General features: G+C 37.9%; 2 protein-coding genes across 6 annotated transcripts in view; both read right to left on the bottom strand.

Annotated features, from left to right (window-relative positions):
- The window catches only part of LOC139975527 (uncharacterized), a 71600-nt gene extending 70854 nt beyond the window's left edge, over positions 1 to 746 (bottom strand). The window contains exon 1 of one of the 3 annotated variants that reach the window (XM_071983519.1): positions 568 to 746. The gene's annotated coding sequence lies outside the window, so the exon portion shown is untranslated. Of the gene's footprint in view, positions 1 to 463; positions 522 to 567 lie in introns of those variants that run through there. The other 2 variants (XM_071983521.1, XM_071983520.1) reach the window with 2 other exon arrangements.
- Positions 747 to 2444: 1698 nt separating this feature from the next.
- The window catches only part of LOC139976204 (uncharacterized), a 56892-nt gene continuing 37570 nt past the window's right edge, over positions 2445 to 21766 (bottom strand). For 2 of the 3 annotated variants that reach the window (XM_071984722.1, XM_071984725.1), the window contains 2 exons: positions 10049 to 10253; positions 2446 to 8823 (listed from right to left, as the gene is read on the bottom strand). In XM_071984722.1, the coding sequence (XP_071840823.1) occupies positions 7172 to 8823; positions 10049 to 10253 (1857 nt within the window). In that variant the 3' untranslated portion in view covers positions 2446 to 7171. Of the gene's footprint in view, positions 8824 to 10048; positions 10254 to 21766 lie in introns of all 3 variants that reach the window. The other variant, XM_071984723.1, reaches the window with a different exon arrangement.

The raw sequence follows: 21766 nt of genomic DNA, 5'->3' as shown, positions 1-21766 counted from the left end.
TCACTTACACCTACTGCTCAGCGTTCACTAAAGTTACACTGCATGTATAGCCTAGGCCTAGGTGTAACTGTAGTGTAGATGTGGCTTAGACCGAGCAACGATAGGCCCGCTTTAGCATTTAGGGCTGCCTGCAAAGACTGAGTAATACCTCAGTTAATAACGCCTGTTTTCTAAAGAAAAACAAACGCCAGGTTAATATCTTGCTATTTTAATTTCAACACGAACTGGGCAGTGGGCTTGTGTGAAGCTACTACTTGTGTTACTAGCCTATTAGTATTACTATACCATTATGCCTAGGCTAGGCCTAATGTATTTTAGTAGTATTGCTTACATCATAATTATCCAACTTCATACTGCAATTAAAATTACTACTTTGTCAGCATAAAAAGCCTGTTGAAAAGAAAGCTTCATATGGAACCTTAGTCTAATACTTAGGTATAACCTGAGTCTACTGTTGACTAACTTGTTAGGCTGATCATCGTTTGGCCTAGACTAGCTACTCTTTCCTAATGTTACTGTTAGGCGTCCTAGGCTCATTTGATAGTTTTTGCAAGCAGGTGTACTTACATCCAGTTTTGAGGTAAGTGCCCGCAAGTAGAGTAGTTGGCACATCTACAAGAAACAATTTAAATGTTACCTTGGCTGCCTACATATTTTTTACTACTATGAATTTGAATTTCTTCATTTGCTCTCATTACTTGCCGCAATAACATACATACGTATAGCATTATATTTTGCACAGACTCATGTACGTACGAAATTAGTTCAATTTTAATTCATATTTGTCATGTGGGATTTTCCGGAAATCGGATGAGGGCTTTGTATATATGGGGCGCTCTTCCATTTTACCCACAAAGAGCAACCTACTCATGGCTCTTTCTGTACAAGTGTAAAGCTGAGCCTGGCATATAATTATGTAGCTAAAAAGGTTCCTCATTCTAGAATTTCACCAGGAAATTAATCTTTAGAAGGGTGTCAGATGTAACGATCCGGCTTTACAGTAATTACGTGGGACACAAAATTTCCTACACTGGATGCATAACATCAACAACATTGGCTTTAATTGGAGATTCCCGTCTGCAAATTCCTCTGCTAAATATTTCTTGGGAACCTTAGATGAATGTCTAGCACTAGATCAGGGTTGTCCAACCTACGGCCCGCGGGCCACAGTCCGGCCCGCCGCAGGGTTGCGTCCGGCCCGCCAGAGATGCTCTGCGATGCGAAATTTTAGTGAGCAGATTTATTGATAACAGTTTTAAGCTATATAATCAATCATTCGAACCTTCTGGGTCCAAAAAACTGCATACATGTCAGTTTGTGTGACACTCCTCAGCGGGGGGGGGGGGGGTGCGGCTGGACTTTATTCATGTTTTATCAGGAAGGAAAATAGATCAGTGCGCTCCGCGCGCAGTGCTCACATTTTGTTGCCTTGGGCTTCGGGCAAGAAATCGAAAAATCGAGCGTAGGGTTCATGCGGCCCCCTCCTTCATCATAATCATTCCATGTGGCCCTCCTCTGCAAAAGGTTGGACAACCCTGCACTAGATTAATCACGCTATCCTCACCATGGATCTACCAACTTTCTGGAATAATCACAGTTTTAGCGGCCAGTCCAAATAGGACTTAATTTCAGTCAACTAAATGGTCTCGAGTTAGAGACAAAATATTGCATACGGTTTTCAACTAACAGTGGGGAATTTGGTGATCATTTCGCGATCATTTATGAGTAGCTGACGTTGCCTTGGCGTTTCCGAATAGCGCCTTCGATTATTATCACGCTGCTACCGCAATATGTATAGTTAGTTGTCCACTTTTCTCTCCAAAGAAATGTTAACGTTTATTTACTTCAATTTCTTACTTTACCAGGGGTGTAACCAGAAATTCGAAACCTGGGGGATGATGGGAACGTTCTCCATATAAGACAAACATCATTTTACTTTAAAAGAGAAAAGCATGACTGGCGTTATTTCTTCCCAAACCTTGGTAATTATTATCTTTTAGAGAGAGAAAAAAGAAACGGAGAGTTGTTAACAAACTGCCTCGATACTGTCTAGAAAACGTCTATATAGGTCAATATGAAGACAAAACTAATATATAAGGAGCTTTAAGTTCGATCCTAGCAGGGGAACTTCTTTCGGGGTTAATTTCCTGCTAGGATCAAATACCAAACCCTCTTTCTTTTAGATTGAGGAAGAGAGAAAGAGAGAGGTGGAGAGAGAAGAGAGAGAAATGCCGTGGAGCTCTTGCCTTCAAATTTCTGTTTTATTCATGATTCTTACTAGGCGGGGTGGGGTGGGGTTGAGGATGGGTGAGGGGTTGGGGTGCGGAGGGGTAAATGGGTTTGTAATTTTGCTATATATTTGTATCCTTCATTTACTTGACTTCGTCGAAGATTTGCTAACTTGTCTAAAATGGCGCTCCTGAGTTGGGGTTTAAATTTGGTATCAACCTTACACAATGTTTGATATTAGAATCTCACATTGCTACTTGATGAGCTTTCCGAAATAATCAGATTTTAGATTTCTAAAGAAAAATCGAAAATGTTATGGTTAAAAGTAAAAAACGACGCTGTTTTGGGCAAAATTCACAGTGTCAAATCAATTATTTATTGATCTAGTTAGCGTTTTTGTTGTGATGAAAAGAGATCTTATTTGACCTAAATTTGTATTCCTTTTGTTTAGTAGACTACCTTCTTAAGGCTCCGAAAATCGATTGAAATGTAATAAATGTTTATATTTCCTTATTCTATTGAGTATTTCGAAGAAACTTACGGACAGGGGTGGCGTCAATTGAAGATTTCCATTCTAATTTAAAATATGACTTAATGCAGAACCTTAGTTTTGATAGGTTTTAGTTCAAGGCTAAAGAAAGAAAGAAAAATAAGTTTTACTAATGTTTTTGTCAATATTTAGGTTTTCAACATATTACCGTAAAAATGTATTTAATGTCTGGAATGAACCTGTAAGGCTAAATTAACGATGACATCGGAGCCTCAGGGAAGGCCGTTTATTGTTAATGTTAATTCCTTCTTTATTAAATTGTTTTTACTCAACCTGCATGTTATTTTTACTTCATATAAACAACAGCACTTCATCGGATGGCATTCAACACTATTTTTTCCTTGAAAAATGTGTAACACATAATCAAATTTGTCATATGAGACCAGAAATGGCTTACCATTTTAACATTGGATGTTTGTGTTGTTTCTCGGGAACTGATCGAATGATATGTGTGTTAAAGTGAATGTCATTCTGCCTCTTAAGATCCTGCTAGGATCGAACGAAACGTCAGGCCAACTTACTTTTACACATTCTCTTACACAGGCTCTTTAGTGGATATATAAGCAGTTTGCTAAACAGTGTTGTTTTATTCGAATGATATTAGACTACAAAGTACAGTCACTTTTACTGATGAACCTTAAAGGGTCATTCTCAAAAATAAAATGTCGTTCAGAAGTAAATATACAACCTGGACTGATAGAAGTACCGTACCTTTTAACGGTCTGCAACATATTAAACTTACTGTTGTGCAAATAAAGTCATCCTTTTTAAGTACCTCAAAGGCCTTGATTTTGATAATTCTAAAATATCTTCAGGGAACATATATATATGACATCGAGAGACAAAGAAATCATAAGAATTTAAAACAGAGAAGATAAAGTGCAAAAGATTTCTGTGATTTTATTTAACTTGGAAAAAGTTGCAGTATAGGCACTTGAAGTGTATAGGCTATCATCATCATAATAATAATAAACGCATATTTATATAGTAATAGAATGATATATAATATAATGCACACAATTAAAACTCATGCACCCGGTTTCTTTACCTTATAAATGAAAATAAAGTAACAAAATTGTTAGAAATATATTAAGTTAATATGCATGAAGTTACTTTGTTATTGTTGACAATAATTGTAAGCGATATATAACATGATAGGCTATATGTTACTTACAGAGACCCGTTTGTTAGATCCACATAAATGAAACACTATACACACAGATACATACAATAACAAGGACCATAGTAACGAATTAGATTTGTTTTATTTTGTAGCCACAAAATTTGCCAAGTAGGTGGTGAACTCGTCAGCCCCCCCCCCCCACCCCATCCGTCAAGCAAAATCTGATAATATGTATATATGTATATATATATATATATATATATATATAAACAGTAAAACTTTTATAAGAAACGGAGACAGTTCGCACTTATTTTATTATAAAGAAATGACAGATTATCCCTTAAGTTGAAGAATCGATCGTGACCATTTCTTTGCTCTTCTTAGCTTAACTTTTAGCTTGCCCACGTTCATCGATATTACAACGATATTCCAACGTGTCGTTAATGTAAAATTAATTTATTAAGAACATATTCTATGTATTTGTCGAAATTTGCATTCAGTTCCTATAGCGTTTGTGAGATATTGATAAATTCAATTGCCACAGCTTGTATCAAAGTGAACTTGAAGCAAACAGGTGTGACGTCATAGTAATGCATTTTTTTTCTTTCTTTAATATTTGATATTTCTTTAATATTGCTGCTACCCCTAACAAGATTTATGGTCTCACGTTATAGGCCTTATCATGTCTTGGGTGCAGTGCAAGCATGCATGGCGATATATTCGATAGTGACCCTTCATAATTTGGAACTAAATGGTAATGGCAACAAAAGATATCAATGGTGAAAACAGTTTACCAGTAAAATATTTCTCGAAAAAATTGTCAGAAAATGTGCATCGGAAATAATCAAGAAACATTTTAAATATTTACCAAGAAATGTATGTATGTATGTATATGTGATCTTCCCGCAAGCAGGAACTCGCGAAAGAAGCCATGGAGGCTTATAGACTCGCAAGCTGACCGAAGCCAATCTCTCGGCACACATCCATTTAACGTCCATGTCGGGAAGTTGTTATTGAACAACACCCCTTGCCAGACGACACACATTGCTGTCGGCGGGAATCGAACCGGGGATCTCATGACAGGATGTATGTCAGGATTTACAAAAGACAAAAGACAGAAAACAAATAGCTTGAATATGTGGCAATGTTGATTGGCAATTAAGGCTTTTAAATATGAAACTTAAGAAAACATGCAATCAATGCAATGGAATATAAAGGCATTAATAGCATGTAAGTTTGCACTATTTCGTGAAACTGGTACTCATGTCACATCATGCACATATTATATATCTCACATATATTACCATATACTTGTGTTATGCAGCACTTAAAACACTGGCGTGACCGCATGTCATTGCATTTATACGACTACATCAGGTGTTACGCAAAAGAGAGGCAGGCATCCCTCAAAAAGACAAACGATGGTGTTTGTTCTGGGAGGGTGGGGTGACGGGAGGCGGGGGGGGGGGGGGTGGCGGAAATAGTTAACATATATGTATGTTATACTCCCACCAGAAAGCAGCTCCCTGATCCAACTAAAGACTTCTGGATAACTGGTTAATCGGTCAATTTTGCATATCTTAGTTTATAATAGAAGTGGGCATCTTTCTTTTCTGAAGTATTGACAATCGATTGGAGTATGCTAATTCATTCAACTCACGCGTGATTTACAAGTGTACCTCAATTTAGGTGATGGTTGCTGGATTGCAACCATCGCCTACATTTAATTTGTTGTCTTACCAGATTTTATCTACATGTACAATGCATCAATCACTCTCACATTTCAATGGATATTCAAAACCCGTAGTTTGATGTCAGGTAATTTTTAAGAAAAGTCACCCAGGAAAGAACCTGGGCACGAAAACCAAGCTACCGAACGACTGATCCGCTCTCAACCCCAGACCCCTTGCATCGGGACTGTGACTGTGTGATCATCGTCGGGTGTGTATCACCATTCCTCTCAAAAATGGAACATATACTACACATGATCTTAGCCAAAAGGCCGAGAAGTTTGATTTCAGGTTCATTCCATAATACACACTATCCAACGGCGAAGCATCTCTCTTTTCATTTTTTTTATTCGTCCTTATACGATGTAAACTTGCGATAGAACGTTTGGGTGTCAACAGGCCAACCGGGATCCAGGAATTCTGACTTTTTGTGCAAGTGATGGCGACGGAAGGGTGTGTGTGTGGGGGGGGGGGGGGAGCAGACAATAGTCTGCACGGATCGGGCACGGCATACTTTGCCTCTGCCTATATGGAAGTGTCTTAGTTACTTTCCGTTCATATTCAAAGTTGCTAAGTTGAAAGGTCATCAGTATTGCCCGCCCTCTCTCCACCAGAAAGTATTCTAGTATGTTTACTTTATGATCACTCATAATTGTGACACCCAACATGTCTCCCACACCGCACACGTGATTCCCAAAGTGGGGGTGCTCCCCCAAAAGAAAAGTTCAAAGTTTTCTTTAAGAAAACAAATTACCCGACTGAACGTCCCCTCGACTGATGATGGAGTTGGCGGGGGAGGGGTGGGGGGGGGGGGAGGGGCATCACTCCACTGACTCAAAGTCATCCTCTGACTCTGAGGCATTTTAATTGTCAAACGTATAGCGCCCCCAATTTTTGGTATCACGTGAACTTGGATTAGCACAGCAATGAATACTTTCAGTTGAAGACCTTCAGCAATTGTTAATATGCTAAACGTTTTAATACATTTTATCCAGTGTTCGAATAAATAGTGGCGTACAAAGCTTCCTCAATGTATGGGGGTGGGTATGGACGAGCTGCGATGGGGAGTGGTAGGAGGGAAAGCCATATGTGGTATAGGGGGTGAAAGCTTTTATAGTTTGAAGATGCCTAGCAGGCGATTTAAGCAAGCCTTTTAGCAGAGTTTTTGTTTTGTTAGTAAAGCTAGTTCGTGTGTATTAACCTATAGTTTTCATATATTCTACATGCAGCATACTAATTGGTGCATGATATTATGGTGCATGTGACCCTAAATAATGATCACAAGAGCGGCCACATCACACTCTCATTGCGAACTAAAAATGATCCAGCTGAATGACCCAGCAACGGCTAAGAATTAGAAAAATTGACGGCGAAGGACTCGTATTCATGCCCTTATTTTCAAAAGAGTTTGTGGGGGGGGGGGAGGTGTACCCTCTGCTCAAGTAGTTGACCCTGTGTATACCATCCTAATATTGAAGAAAAATGCACCCCTATAACTAATGACATGCATGCGAACAGCACTGAGTATAGACATTTCAGCTACAAAAATATGACGTCATCGTTGTCACGTTGAAGGTTCTCCGCTAAGACCCTCGACGTTTTAGCTTGCTTAAAGCGTGCCCTTAATTCTCTCGCCGATTTCCTTTTGTCTTCTGCTTCTTGTTCTTCTTTAATTTCATTTAAATCTCGTCCGCCTCGTACCTTGATGTTCTCGTTTCTCATTTTTGATTGTCCGTCAAATTCAGAAGTTTGAATAAAAGTTTCGTTTTGACCCTTTTCGTGTTTCTTGGTCACATGGGCCCCATTTGCGTTTGCCACGTCTTGGAGCTCAAAGTTAAATATCTCACCGTGCAATTTAATGGCATTTTTCTTTTGCCTCTGTTTCCCGTTTTTATCTTTACGTCTTTGTTTACCATTGGGTTGCAATTTTTGTATTTTCCCTTTACCCGAATTTTCAGTCTCTCTGGATTTATCAGGTGCTGTGACAATCAACGGAGACGAAGGGATAAGTTCTTCCGTATCCGGGTCTTGTACAACTTTAGAGTTTCTTTCTCTATCAGTTGGTACTACAAGTAAAGGCACACTAAGATCACTTAACTTCTTTTGAGGTTTAATTTTCGCACCAGTTGTCGTCTGCTCCTGCAAATGTTTTCTGACTGATTTTGCGCTGATATCAAGATCTTTTAAATCACTGAAATTGGTTTCGTTATAATATCTGTTTGGTTGTCTGTGAGATCTTCCATCGGTCACTCTTCCATTATTTGATGACGGTGGTTCAATGAGTGATTTCGTCTTTCCGTTATCCGCTTCGTTTCCAAGGAGATCCTCGTTTGGATCTTCTGGAATATCGTAAAGTTCCGCCGAACCAGCACCGGGTACATTTATTATCTCTGGGGAATCTATTTCAAGATCGTGAACGATATTTTTCGACGTCTTTTGGACAATAGGAGATTGTACATCTAAGGAAATACTTTGACCAGCAAATCCTACCTTTGGTGGTGCCGGTCCTGTTGCTATGGGCACCAGATCATCTTTCGAACCCTCTTCCAAAGAATGGAACCGTCGATCTGCAGGTCTGTGATATTTCTTATCCAATCGGTCGTCGTCCGTGGAATATGACTTTGGAATACCGTTGTCTGCAGGTGGAAATTCTCGGTGGGTTCGATTTACTGCAAATGCTTTTCTTGGATGTACTTCGGCCTGGTGAGCCTTACCTCCCCCGATGGCTCCGTTCATTAAGGCAGAATTGACCTGAAGAAAATTGGTATCTTCTTCAAAACCATTATGCGGTCCATTATGAGTCCTATCTTTCATGCTTCGTTTATTCCTCAAGGAATTACTCTTTCCCGCTAGCAACCTTTCCTGATTCCTAGCACGAGCATCGAGGATTTTCTTGCGCCTTGCACCTAGGGCGTGAAAGTGCGCCCTCTTCTCCTGAGAGGTCATTTCTGAACGTTTCGAAGGCATGTCTGTGTCATCTTGAACATAGGCATCATTATCGTGAGCCTCTGCGTAGACTTGGTGGGAACTCCACGCCGGCGTATCGTCCTCCTCCTCCTCCTCCGATTCCCGGTGTAGGTCATCCATCGACAAGATATCTTGGCTGACGGGCTCCGGAAAGTTGATTGGTTCTTCTAAGTCGTCTGGTCGGTAAGAGTCTAGAGAGTCGATGGTTTCTTGACGGCTGACAACTACGGAATGAAGGAAAGAAACATACAAATAAAATAAATTTATAGCGAATTGTAAACGGCGTGGAATTTCTTTCTGGAAAATATGATCGGTCTCCATTGTTTAAATGTTTCGTTGATCGATCTGCAGTACCCGGCGTTATGCGCTTTGTTTTACTTAAAGGGTGTGAAGACTCGCGCAAAAAGAAACGTCTAATGCCGGTAATCTGACCAAGTTTCGAATGAGGTGTAACAGAAGTGTTAGACACCACCATCGATCCCAGAAAATACGCACACAGCTTGCTACCATCGGTAATTAGACACTAGTGCACAGTCAGTACATACAGCTGCGGTCAATACCCACAGCACAGTATACAAACGATACAGCGATGAACATCTCATGTCCAGCTAAAGATAACAAGGTATCACGTTTCATTACTGTCTGCATTTTGTAGCGACACGAACAAAATGTCACTTGCAAGCAACAGAAAGTTAACTTTTTTCAGATGGCCGCACGCGGTTTGGGGCGAGTCTTCAATGCCTTTTAACCTTTTAACCAATCCGATCGAATTTTGAAACTTCTATATAATTTAAGAAAGAAGACACGAGCAAGCCTAGAAGTGACGTAATGGTCCAACATTGATTTATTCTTTAAATTCCTTTCATACATTATTTCTGCTGACGTATCCAAATGTTGTCATATTAGTTATTACTGCAGCTCCCTGGATACCTTACTATTTTTCAAAATATTAAAAATAAAAATTATAAAAAAAAGAGAAAAAAACAGAGATCTCAATTGCACAAATTAACCTTTCGGTACCACTATCACGTTGCAAAATGCTACAACGAGAACCTACTGATATCACACTTAAACTTCGATATTTTCGCAAAAAGAAGATCATGTCTTTTTTTTTTCATTTTATGGGGTATGGTATTGTATAATTATAGTCATCATGAAACTTAAAAAATGACGAGACACTTTTATGAAATGTATATAACAAGATGCATTGTTAACTAAATTATGCAAACAGAAAGAAGGTCAATACATCTTGGCTATTTAAAGATTTTTGCCCTGTCACTATACTGTATCCAGAATATTTTGGTAAAACGAATAGAATATCAAAAAATAAACACTTTGGAAAGGTTGCAACAATTGTTTAGAGCTTTCTGTAAGCTAGAGTAGAAAAGGAAATGAAACATCGAGGTGAAAGGGATGGGAGCGGTTGGGGTGGAGGGGGGGGGGGGTTACCTTCGTTGGTAAGAGTAGCCATTGGTTCGCTGCACCCGACCGTCATCCTTAGAAAGCGGATCACTCTGAACAGTCCCTGCCTGTATCGGCGACATATTATGCAAAGCATCATGGGTACGCTTGCGCAGAATATGATGTTACACCACGTGATCGTTACTTGAAGCCAGTCACCAACATCTTTGTTCAATGCCAGGAAATTGAAAATCTGAAAATAACAAATCATGTGGAAATGAAATAAATAAATAAATAAATAAATAAATGAGGTTGGGTGACTTTAAACTGGATTTAAAAATCAGGACAGAGTCAAGTGCATAAGCACCAATTTGTTTAAGTAGTGGTGGAGGTGGGGGTTGGGGGGGGGGAGTGGTGGTTGTTATGACGTGTTTTATGATTCCAATTGGGGATCAGCGCCCCAGGTCAGGTAATCACACATCTGACATACCGCATATATATATATATATATATATATATATATATATATATATATATATATATATATTTATATTTATATATAAATATATAAATATATATATATATATATATATATATATATTTATATATATATATATATATATATATATATACACACACACACATATAGATCACAACAAAAAGTATAGGATGGTATATACATCTAACGACAAGTAACACTACTTCTCATGTAATTAAACGCTGACCATTACGAAACTTCGGCATCACGAGATGATCAAAGCATTTGTTACTATACCTGTAACAATAGTAGAACTTATCTTCACATTCGGTTTCAGTATATTATTGTCCCATTGTCAACTTTCATCGTTATTATGTTTTTATTCCTGCGGTGATAAAAGAGGCATATCACTCACAATAAGTACTTGCATGGAAAGAGCCTTACCTATAATAAAGTACTAACTCCTTTCATTTCGTAAATTTTTTATGTTATGCTTCAGCTCGTTCAAAAATAACAGTAGACCTATACGTTTTATTATCTATAAACAATAATATGCAAACCATAATAATTATTAACCATAAATCAAGAGACGTTTCATTGGGTATCGCATATGAACAAAAGTTAATATGGTTTGTAAAGTACGGCAGTGGATAGGAGACTTGGATGGATTCTTAATTTGATGGGATGAAAATAATGTTCGTTACTATATGACAAGAATTTATTCACTTCTTATAAAATTCACATTTTCGAAATTTCTGACCCTACTGTTATATTCTTCGACTTTCAATTTTACTTGCGATGGCACTTTCGCTATTTGTGCATATCATTCAGTGCAAACTGAATGATATCTGACGTCACTATGACGTCATGTTGATACTATACTCAGCGGTTGATCATTGTCATGAACGATGTAGATACCATGACCTGTACACGAGTATGGCAAGCCATATGGGACAAACACCGCATAATATATCCGCGTATTAATACGAATACATACGCGTATTAATTCGAATATATGTGTTGTACATGTGTAAAGCTTCGCTTTATGAAGCGATCTCGCGAGCCCGCCAAAACATTTATCGTTGGTATGTACACAGCAAGAGCGGAAATGTGTTTTCGTGTATATTCTAATTAATCCGTGCATATATTGGATTTAATCCCCATATGTATTCTATTTAATACGTGTATATATTCGAATTAATACGTGTATATATTCGAATTAATACGTGTATATATTCGAATTAATACGTGTATATATTTGGGCCATATGATTGGCTAATAATATATACGCGTATATATTCCAATTAATACGCGTATAAATTACGATAAATACGCTGATATATTTTGCAGTGGTTTGTCCCACATGGCTTGCCATAAACGTGTAGGCTGTACAACTGCATACGGACATGTGAATGCCTTTGTATTGATGATGCCAGAATGTTCTGCTTCCACGATCAGATGATAAAAACATATATGAGTCTGCGATTTTTATTGACATGGCCCAGATTTCGACCACTAATCTAACTAGGTTGATTAATGTATTTGTCGTGTGTCAATTTCCCAAATCGGCTATATTTCACATTTTCAAAAACGAGCAATTAACGTAATTAAAATCATACATATTGCTTCAAAAACTTCTTCAAAGAAGTATTCATTTTGTATATTTTTTTGGTGAAAATTAACTATGGAAAAACATATGCAGGTGCGTATCCAGGGGGGGGGGGCGTTGGGGGCGCGCGCCCCCCGGGTAAGAAAAAGAGGAGAGAAAAAAAAGAGAAGAAAAAAGGAAAAAGAGGGGGGAAAAGAGGAGGAGGAGAGGAAGGAAGGGAACAGAAAAGGAGAAAAAGGAGAAAAGGAGGGAGTTAACGAAAAACGCCAAGACACCTGGAAGAGAAAGAGGAACAGTGACATTATTACAGCGCTGATCCCTATTATATACACAGGGTAGCCAGTGACGGATCAAGGATTTCAGAAGAGGCGTGTGCCTCACCCAACCCCTTACACCGACAACTCGATTGTTGACGTTTCCATTTTTCTTCTCTGACTCATGATCTATATATTCTATATATGGTCTATCATAACGCGTGTGTGTGTATATACGCCTTAATCAATTGTAGAACGGTGCTATGAAACCAACTGTGGCTGGTCTCGAACTCGACCGTGTCGTCGGGGAACATGACAAATTTCGGGAAGGGGGCGACCGCCCCCCCCCCCCCTTCAGCATGTTTTTTATGATATCGCTAGTAATTTCAAAATAAAAATTGCTTAGATGAATTACAAGGACTGGGAAGTGTCATTTCCAGCGATCTGGGAGGCATTTTCGGCCAAAATTTGCTTGTACGCTTCGCGCCAACAAATGGTCCTGGGTAGTGCCATTTCCAGCGATCTGGGAGGCATTTTCGGCCAAAATTTTCTTATACGCTTCGCGCCAACTAATGGAGGAGCTACACTTAGATAATTTGCCTACAGGCTTCGCCCTTTCCTTGGCAAACTCCTTGCTACGCGCCGGTTCGAATTTGTAAAGCAAACAGCAGATATCACATCATATCAGTGAGCATGAAAATGGCGTTCCAGGATGAACAGCCTCAAAATTGTCCGACTTGCCCGAAAAAATAACCAAAAATTCCAACATGTTAATGTCAATATCATATAAGCAAGCATCGATTATTACATCAGATGCCATCGTGTACCTTACGGTCCGTGAAAGTTGCTCAGTATACCGCGGGATGCTAATGTAAACAACGAAATGTCTTATGTAGATGGAGAAAATCATCGAGGTCCAATTATGTTAAAACTCTCTTTTACATTAGTAATGGCGAATAGGGGCTGCAGTCCCCACCCCCCCCCGCCTCCTACGCCTATGTGTGTATTGTTCGGTTTCGGAAATATCTGCTATATTTTCATTTCCTTCAACCAAGTTTTATAATAGCCGTTATAAGAGGTTTTAATATTTGTACACCAAGAAATTAACTGTGTGTGAATTTTTGAAAATTTCTGACCGACATTCTTCATCACACGTCCCTCTACTCGTGCAATATTGACCGGTCTGTTAGGGCTTCAAGGAGTTTTAAAGGGCGGCGGAACCGGGGGGGGCACAGGGGGCACGTGCCCCCCTCACTTTTCCTCAGGTTAAAAATGTGCCCTTTTTCTACATAAAAAATTAGGTGTCTCAAGTTAGCAAGAGGCCAGGGAACCAGAATGAACACTCGGGAAGGGCCGTTTCCGGCCATCTGAGGGGTTTGTAAAACCAAAAAAATCCTTGCACGCTCCGCGCCAACCGATGGTGGCGCTCCGCTCAGATAGTCGTGCATACAACTTTGCAAATCCTGGCTACGCCGCTGACTTTCTAATGAATTTCTGTGGGTCAAACTCAAGCTATTTAGAATGGAAAAAAATTGTTAAGATATTAACAAGAAATAAATTCTAATTCGGAAGATTTGTTACATTAGCAACTAGCATAATTTCATCTCATTTTGTCTCAAAAGAAAACTTGTTCCATGTTTCCTAATTTGCACATTGGATATTGCAGTGCTAGTATGCATATTTTCCTTGAGGGGGGGGGGGGGGGCGTTAAAATGGTACTAAATATAAGGCTGCATCAGTCCAATCGAATATCTGCAAAGTGCCCTTTGATGTCGGTGCCCCCCCCCCCAGATTAAAAGTGCTTCTGCCGCCCTTGGGTTTTTCTATATTGGTTGTCCATAGATGAAATTTTGTGCAACATTATGGGTATGTTTTGAATTGAGTTTAATCACGAGAAGCGTGAATTTTCAAATTCTGAACAAATAATGGGCTTAAAACCTTGAAAAGTGGGGCTGACGGATATTGTGGGCCGCGACGTAGAATCACCTACAAAAGCAATGATCCACAGGACATGCGATGAGGTTGAACATGATGTGTGACTGGTGACAAACTTCAAAAAGGTTATGGATGGAAAAAAAACTGTTGGGAAAAACTTGGTTCTCAGGCAAAAGTGTACATCTGGCTGGTCATTTTCAAGCCCGAGAAGTGCCATTTCCGGTGATCTGGGTGGTATCAAAACCAGAAAATTTCTTGTACGCTGCGCGCCAACCGATGGTGGCGCTCCGCTTAGATAGTAATTCGCGCCCCCCGGGTTAGAAAATCCTGGATACGCGCCTGATATGTATTAATTAAGTTATATATTCTTAGATATTTTGAAAAGAAAAATTTTGTATCCTTATAAACCTCCAGATTATACCAAATGGAATCCTTAAAATGGTTTAAAAAAAGTTAAAATAATAATAACATTCTTTTTTTCCTATATTGGAAAAACTATAATTTTAAAATTTATAACATTATTCATATGTGTGGATCGTTATGAAAGTGGTCTAGATATGTTTTTAAATATGCTAAGTGATGTTAATTTATTCCAATCAGACGCACGTATATTGAACTGAACTGAATTGAATGTATTGTCCACAAATGGAAATTCGGCTTACACAGGTCGTAAACGATAAATGAAATGAAAAGAAAAACAATAGTATAAATATCAATAGACTGCGATACACATACAGTAATACAAACGTATATACAGCAAGTCCTACAAATAAGAAACTTATCTTCTCACTTGTGAATTAAATATATGGATAGAATTAGGCACACATGAGTATCTGTAGCGGGCCCTAAGTGTACGTGGTGTGCATAAACGCAGTCCAGAGTGGTTGTAAATGTAGTGCTAAAACAAGGGGTGTTTTGGGTCTTGCATGATTTGTTTCACTTTATTGCAGACCCTCTCATGATACAAGCACTCTAACGAAGGTAAGTGAACACCGATTACCCGCTGAGCAACTTTCCTAGATTGCTCAAGCATCTTCACATCGATTCTTGTACCATTGGCAAAGTAACACATTATGTTATACATCTAAACACTTTGAATGAGGGATCATTATAGAACAGGGTTGTCCAACCTTTTGCGGAGGAGGGCCACATGGAATGATTATGATGAAGGAGGGGGCCGCATGAACCCTACGCTCGATTTTCGATTTTTTGCCCGAAGCCCAAGGCAACAAAATGTGAGCACTGCGCGCGGAGCGCACTGATTTATTTCCCTTCCTGATAAAACAAATGAATAAAGTCCAGCCCCCCCCCCCCTCCGCTGAGAGAGTGTCACACAAACTGACCTGTATGCAGTTTTTTGGACCCAGAAGGTTCGAATGATTGATTATATAGCTTCAAATTGTTATCAATAAATCTGCTCACTAAAATTTCGCACCCTAGAGCATCTCTGGCGGGCCGGACGCAACCCTGCGGCGGGCCGGACTGTGGCCCGCGGGCCGTAGGTTGGACAACCCTGTTATAGAACAAGGTCATGATTGTTTTATCCACTCTGATGTTCTTCAGTTTTCTCAAAGAAATACAGCCTCTGATTTGCTTTCTTGTGTACAATTGTGCAAGCATTACTAGACCAGTCAATTTTGTTACTCAGCATGGTTCCTAAGTACTTATATTTATCTACTTGTTCTACTTGTTCCCCATGAACATAGATGGGAGGAGCGTGAGTTACTGGCTTGCGACGGAAATCCATAATCAGCCACTTAGTTTTGGTCGTATTAAGTTGTAACAAATGATCATCGCACCACTGGACAAACCTTGCAATCGTGATGGCGTGTGAGTCAATGCCATCTGACAGGTTTAAGATGCATTGTCAATATATACTACTACACACACACCAGATACGCGATATTTTCTCTCTCCATATCTTTATGTATAAGATACTACATATATATATTGTATAATATATATATTTTACATATTTTGTATTACATATTGTTCAAAATATTTGTTACAACGTCTCTTGTGACCTTAAGTCGACTGTATCTCTTCGTCTTCTTCTTTTAATGAGATTCTGGTCTAAACATCGAAGTAATCACCAAACTTAATTTCTTAAAACAGAATTCAAGGCTTTTGATTCTCAATTTCCCAATTTCAACACACATTTCTGCTTGATTTATTTTGAAGTTTTAAATGTAATCTAATAAATTGTATTTTTCTCGTGTATTTCACCTGAAATTTGGTCTTTGTGAGAAAAGTGAACGAGTTACTCGATGTTGTGTTATTATCATATTTCTCGCAGATTCTATGCAGAAATTAACATTATTGTACAATAATGGACGGTAGCGTGAAGATTTTTTTTCTTGATTCTGTGGGAAATTGCTGACATTATAAGAAAATAACTTGCCACAGGTTCTTGTTTAAATAGTATGTCACATTTGGCGTGCCATGGCTCGTGCAGCTCATAGAAACCCTGAATATTACACACATACACGCACATATATATATATAGTTATATATATGTAAAGTTACATATATAGTTATATATAGTTATTTATAGTTATATATATAGTTATATATGTAAAGTTATATGTATATATATATATGTACATATTGTTATATATAAATTTATATATATAGTTATATATAAAGTTTTATATTTATATATATATAGTTATATATATAGTTGTACATATTGTTATATATATATATATTGTTCAATATAGTTTAATATATATATATATTTATATATATATGTAGTATATATAGTTACATATATATAGTTATATATACATATAGTTTCATACATATATAGTTATATATATATAGTTAAATATAGTAAGTATATATATACCTTTGGTTGGTTGGCTACTATCTTGGCTCATGAGTGCTTTATTTCCGATGGACAGAGCGAATATATAGGTGAATATTAGTTTAGACTAGTGTAACGCTAGTGGTTGTTACTGAGAGTATATATATATATATATATAAATGTAACATTCAGGGTTTATATGAGCTGCACGAGCCACGCCAAGTGTTACATACTATATAAATAATAAAAAACAAGAACCTATGAAAGTTCTTTTCTAATAATGTCAGCAAAATCGCACAGGATCGAAAAAAATCTTAACGCCATTGACTAACGGTTATTGGTTGTCATTTTGACAAATGAGTTTTCATTTACATTTTACATTTCTGTATCTTCTCCTCAGAAGTCGGTCTCTGTTTTTTTCACCTTCTTTTCTTATCTCGACGGTTAATAGGTTCTGTTATAAGGTTTTGCATAATGATAAGAGTTGTCCATCAGAGTTAGGCTAATTGAATTTCAACGTTATTAAATTCAAATTTATTTGAACTTTAAATATTACTTTATGACTGAATCTCACACGAGACATGAAATATAAATGAATACACGAAAAAAATATGAAATGAAAAGTACACACACACACACGAATACACACCCACGCACAGCCAGAATGAATCAAAGACGAATTAGAACACATCAATCAAATACATACAATAGAATACATAGAATTTGAATGAGTTCTAATACACACATAGAATTATGCGAGTGCAAATTTTATACTTATAAATAAATTCATGGATATTAGGCATTGCTTTTTGCTTGTTGACAATGCAAAAATATTAACATTACATCCCTAGTTTATGCGGTTTAACAGCTATTTGATGTACCCCAAAAAAAAATGTTATTTTGAGTGAACAGACTTTACACTTAAAATAAATTCTCACAATTACGAGGAATCTACTCCATGTGTTGCATATTGCTGATACCTTCCAGAATTTGACTTTTTTTTGGTTGTTAAATTTAGTATATCGTATATGGAGAGGCAGCTAGGGAAGGGAAGGGGAGAGAGACAGGGACAACGGTGTAGGGAATCTGATGAGGCGGGGGGGGGGGGAGCTTGTAGGGTATGCCATGGTGAAAGCTACACCATTTGGGTGCTTCATAATACCCTACCGGTATACACTTCACGAAAGAGATGTAATCTTATTTCTTGGGTAGCGATGACAGGTGTGGAGATGAGGAGCAGAGGATGGGGGTTACCTACGTCATAAGGCACTCTCCTGGCCCCGCCGTACACACGGAGTGAAGAGTCGCTGCATAACGATATTTTCCTCTCCTAACGATTCGTAGGTAAACACTGACTAGCTTTGACTATATACAGTGGTTATGCTCCCTTAAAGCTTCCGTAAAGTCAAAACGCAATCATGCCAGCAAGATCACCAATTGTCATGTTCATAATTCATCTTTTAAAAGCTATTCCGCCGAGCTCGATCCCTAAGTCATTGAAAACGTTTCCATGACGACCCCGCAAGTGTGTATACAATTATTACTTTCAAATGAGACAAAAACAGACTCCCGCGTGTCTCTTATCATGTATACATTTATAGACTTTAGTGGTAAGTTTTTGCTTACCTATTTTCTTTTTACTATATATATATAGCGTGCATGATTTCCTTGACGAATGATGAACGTGATGTGCATGTAAGGATATGAAACAAGGCAATCATTGCTATACTCACTGGATATAGACAATCATCTTACATTCTAAAATTTCCGTTGGGGTTAGATCTACCTAAGATGAATGATAATTATAAGGATATTACGATGGCAGCCAATAGAACAATCATCATAGAAAAAAAAAGAATCATAAAAATATTTTAAAAAATCCCCACTGCTAATTGAAAATTCCATCTCAATATCTTTTCCCTATAACTCATACAAGCCTCTTCTTATGATCCATCGAATGTGATTCATTTGTAATGTTTGCTTTACTGTTAATTTAAGTTCTCTGTAATTTTTAAATTTTCGTCAAAATGCAGTTTTTTTTTTAGAAATGTCATTTTTCCTCAGTGGATAAATGATTTGAAATATTACAAACAAAAGAAAACGATTAACAGCTTAATTGACGTGGTGACATCTTCTCACTCTAGATGCACCCCCCCCCCCAAAAAAAATCAGATTTTCGCAACATAAAATCCTATTACGATGTGGATTTGACATAAAGATGCAGAGGATTTCCACCAATGCCATTGTAAGCAACTTCAGCTATACCGGAATATCCAGTTGAATTAAAGTTCAAGTTGTCAAAAAAGGATTGTTTACATCGAACTGATGCAAATGGTTTGCACTGGTATAGGTGAAAACTCACATCATAATTGCATGCATTTAATAACGAAGAAATTATTGTTGATGATAACTTTGGAGACATTTCGTCTGGCAAAACACCAAAGTGAGTGACATCTGCACTGCAAATTGATTTGAAAATTTGTTATGTTTCTTGATAAATCACAAGTTATTATTCATCCACCAAGGGAGAATAATGTTCCTGCAATATGTTTTGTACAGTTGTCACTGCTTGGAATCAGTGACACCCAAGCGCGATATTCAAGCTAATTTCAAGAACAAATAAACGACATGAATATATTATGGAAAAGTTACGCTTTTGAAAGTAACTCATCATTCTAAAATATGATGACATCACGGACCGGCCACTGTAATCCATTTCCAGGAGTAAGAAGAGGTTTTCCCCGACAAGAATAGTCACCTTAAGACTACCATATCTGAAGTTGTAACAAGATATTGGATGGGTTCTGCTTGCATTAGGGAATGAGTTTTGTTTACATTGCTTATCTTTGCTGTCTCTGGCTTTTTGTAGCGTTTTGCGTATATATATATCACTACTTAAACTACGCAACCTAGTGCAGCATGTAGTTGCTTTGTGTTTCATTATACTCAAACTGTAGAACCCTAGATTCATGATACTGAAACTGTACAATCCTAGTGCTGTTTGTGTTTCATTATACTCAAACTGTACAACCCTAGTGCAGCATGTAGCTGCTTGTGTTTCATTATCATCCAACTGTTCTAGAGCAACATGTAGCTGTTTATGTGTCACTACTGTATGCAACTGTACAACCTTTTACTGTAACATGTATATGTTTGTGTTTCATTTTACTCAAAATGTACCACCCTAGTGCAGCATGTAGCTGCTTGTGTTTCATTATCATCCAACTGTTCTAGAGCAACATGTAGCTGTTTATGTGTCACTACTGTATGCAACTGTACAACCTTATACTGCAACATGTATATGTTTGTGTTTCATTTTACTCAAAATGTACCACCCTAGTGCAGCATGTAGCTGCTTGTGCTTCATTATCATCCAACTGTTCTAGAGCAACATGTAGCTGTTTATGTGTCACTACTGTATGCAACTGTACAACCTTATACTGCAACATGTATATGTTTGTGTTTCATTTTACTCAAAATGTACCACCCTAGTGCAGCATGTAGCTGCTTGTGTTTCATTATCATCCAACTGTTCTAGAGCAACATGTAGCTGTTTATGTGTCACTACTGTATGCAACTGTACAACCTTATACTGCAACATGTATATGTTTGTGTTTCATTTTACTCAAAATGTACCACCCTAGTGCAGCATGTAGCTGCTTGTGTTTCATTATCATCCAACTGTTCTAGAGCAACATGTAGCTGTTTATGTGTCACTACTGTATGCAACTGTACAACCTTTTACTGCAACATGTATATGTTTGTGTTTCATTTTACTCAAAATGTACCACCCTAGTGCAGCATGTAGCTGCTTGTGTTTCATTATCATCCAACTGTTCTAGAGCAACATGTAGCTGTTTATGTGTCACTACTGTATGCAACTGTACAACCTTATACTGCAACATGTATATTTTTGTGTTTCATTTTACTCAAAATGTACCACCCTAGTGCAGCATGTAGCTGCTTGTGTTTCATTATCATCCAACTGTACTATAGAGCAACATGTAGCTGTTTATGTGTCACTACTGTATGCAACTGTACAACCTTATACTGCAACATGTATATGTTTGTGTTTCATTTTACTCAAAATGTACCACCCTAGTGCAGCATGTAGCTGTTTGTGTTTCATTATCATCCAACTGTTCTAGAGCAACATGTAGCTGTTTATGTGTCACTACTGTATGCAACTGTACAACCTTATACTGCAACATGTATATGTTTGTGTTTCATTTTACTCAAAATGTACCACCCTAGTGCAGCATGTAGCTGCTTGTGTTTCATTATCATCCAACTGTTCTAGAGCAACATGTAGCTGTTTATGTGTCACTACTGTATGCAACTGTACAACCTTATACTGCAACATGTATATGTTTGTGTTTCATTTTACTCAAAATGTACCACCCTAGTGCAGCATGTAGCTGCTTGTGCCTTTACTCAAACTGTACAACCCTAGTGCAGCATGTAGCTGTTTGTATTTCATAATACTCAATCTGTACAACCCTAGTGCAACATGTAGCTGCTTGCGTTTTATTATTTTCAAACTGTAAAACCCTAGTGTGCAACATGTAGCTGCTTGTTTTTCATTGTACTCAAACTGTACAACCCTAGTGCAGCATGTAGCTGTTTGTATTTCATAATACTCAATCTGTACAACCCTAGTGCAACATGTAGCTGCTTGCGTTTT

The sequence above is a fragment of the Apostichopus japonicus genome, chromosome 11 (genome assembly GCF_037975245.1).
Source record: "Apostichopus japonicus isolate 1M-3 chromosome 11, ASM3797524v1, whole genome shotgun sequence".
Taxonomy (NCBI): Eukaryota; Metazoa; Echinodermata; class Holothuroidea; order Aspidochirotida; family Stichopodidae; genus Apostichopus; species Apostichopus japonicus.
This window is presented reverse-complemented; position numbering and strand designations above follow the sequence as displayed.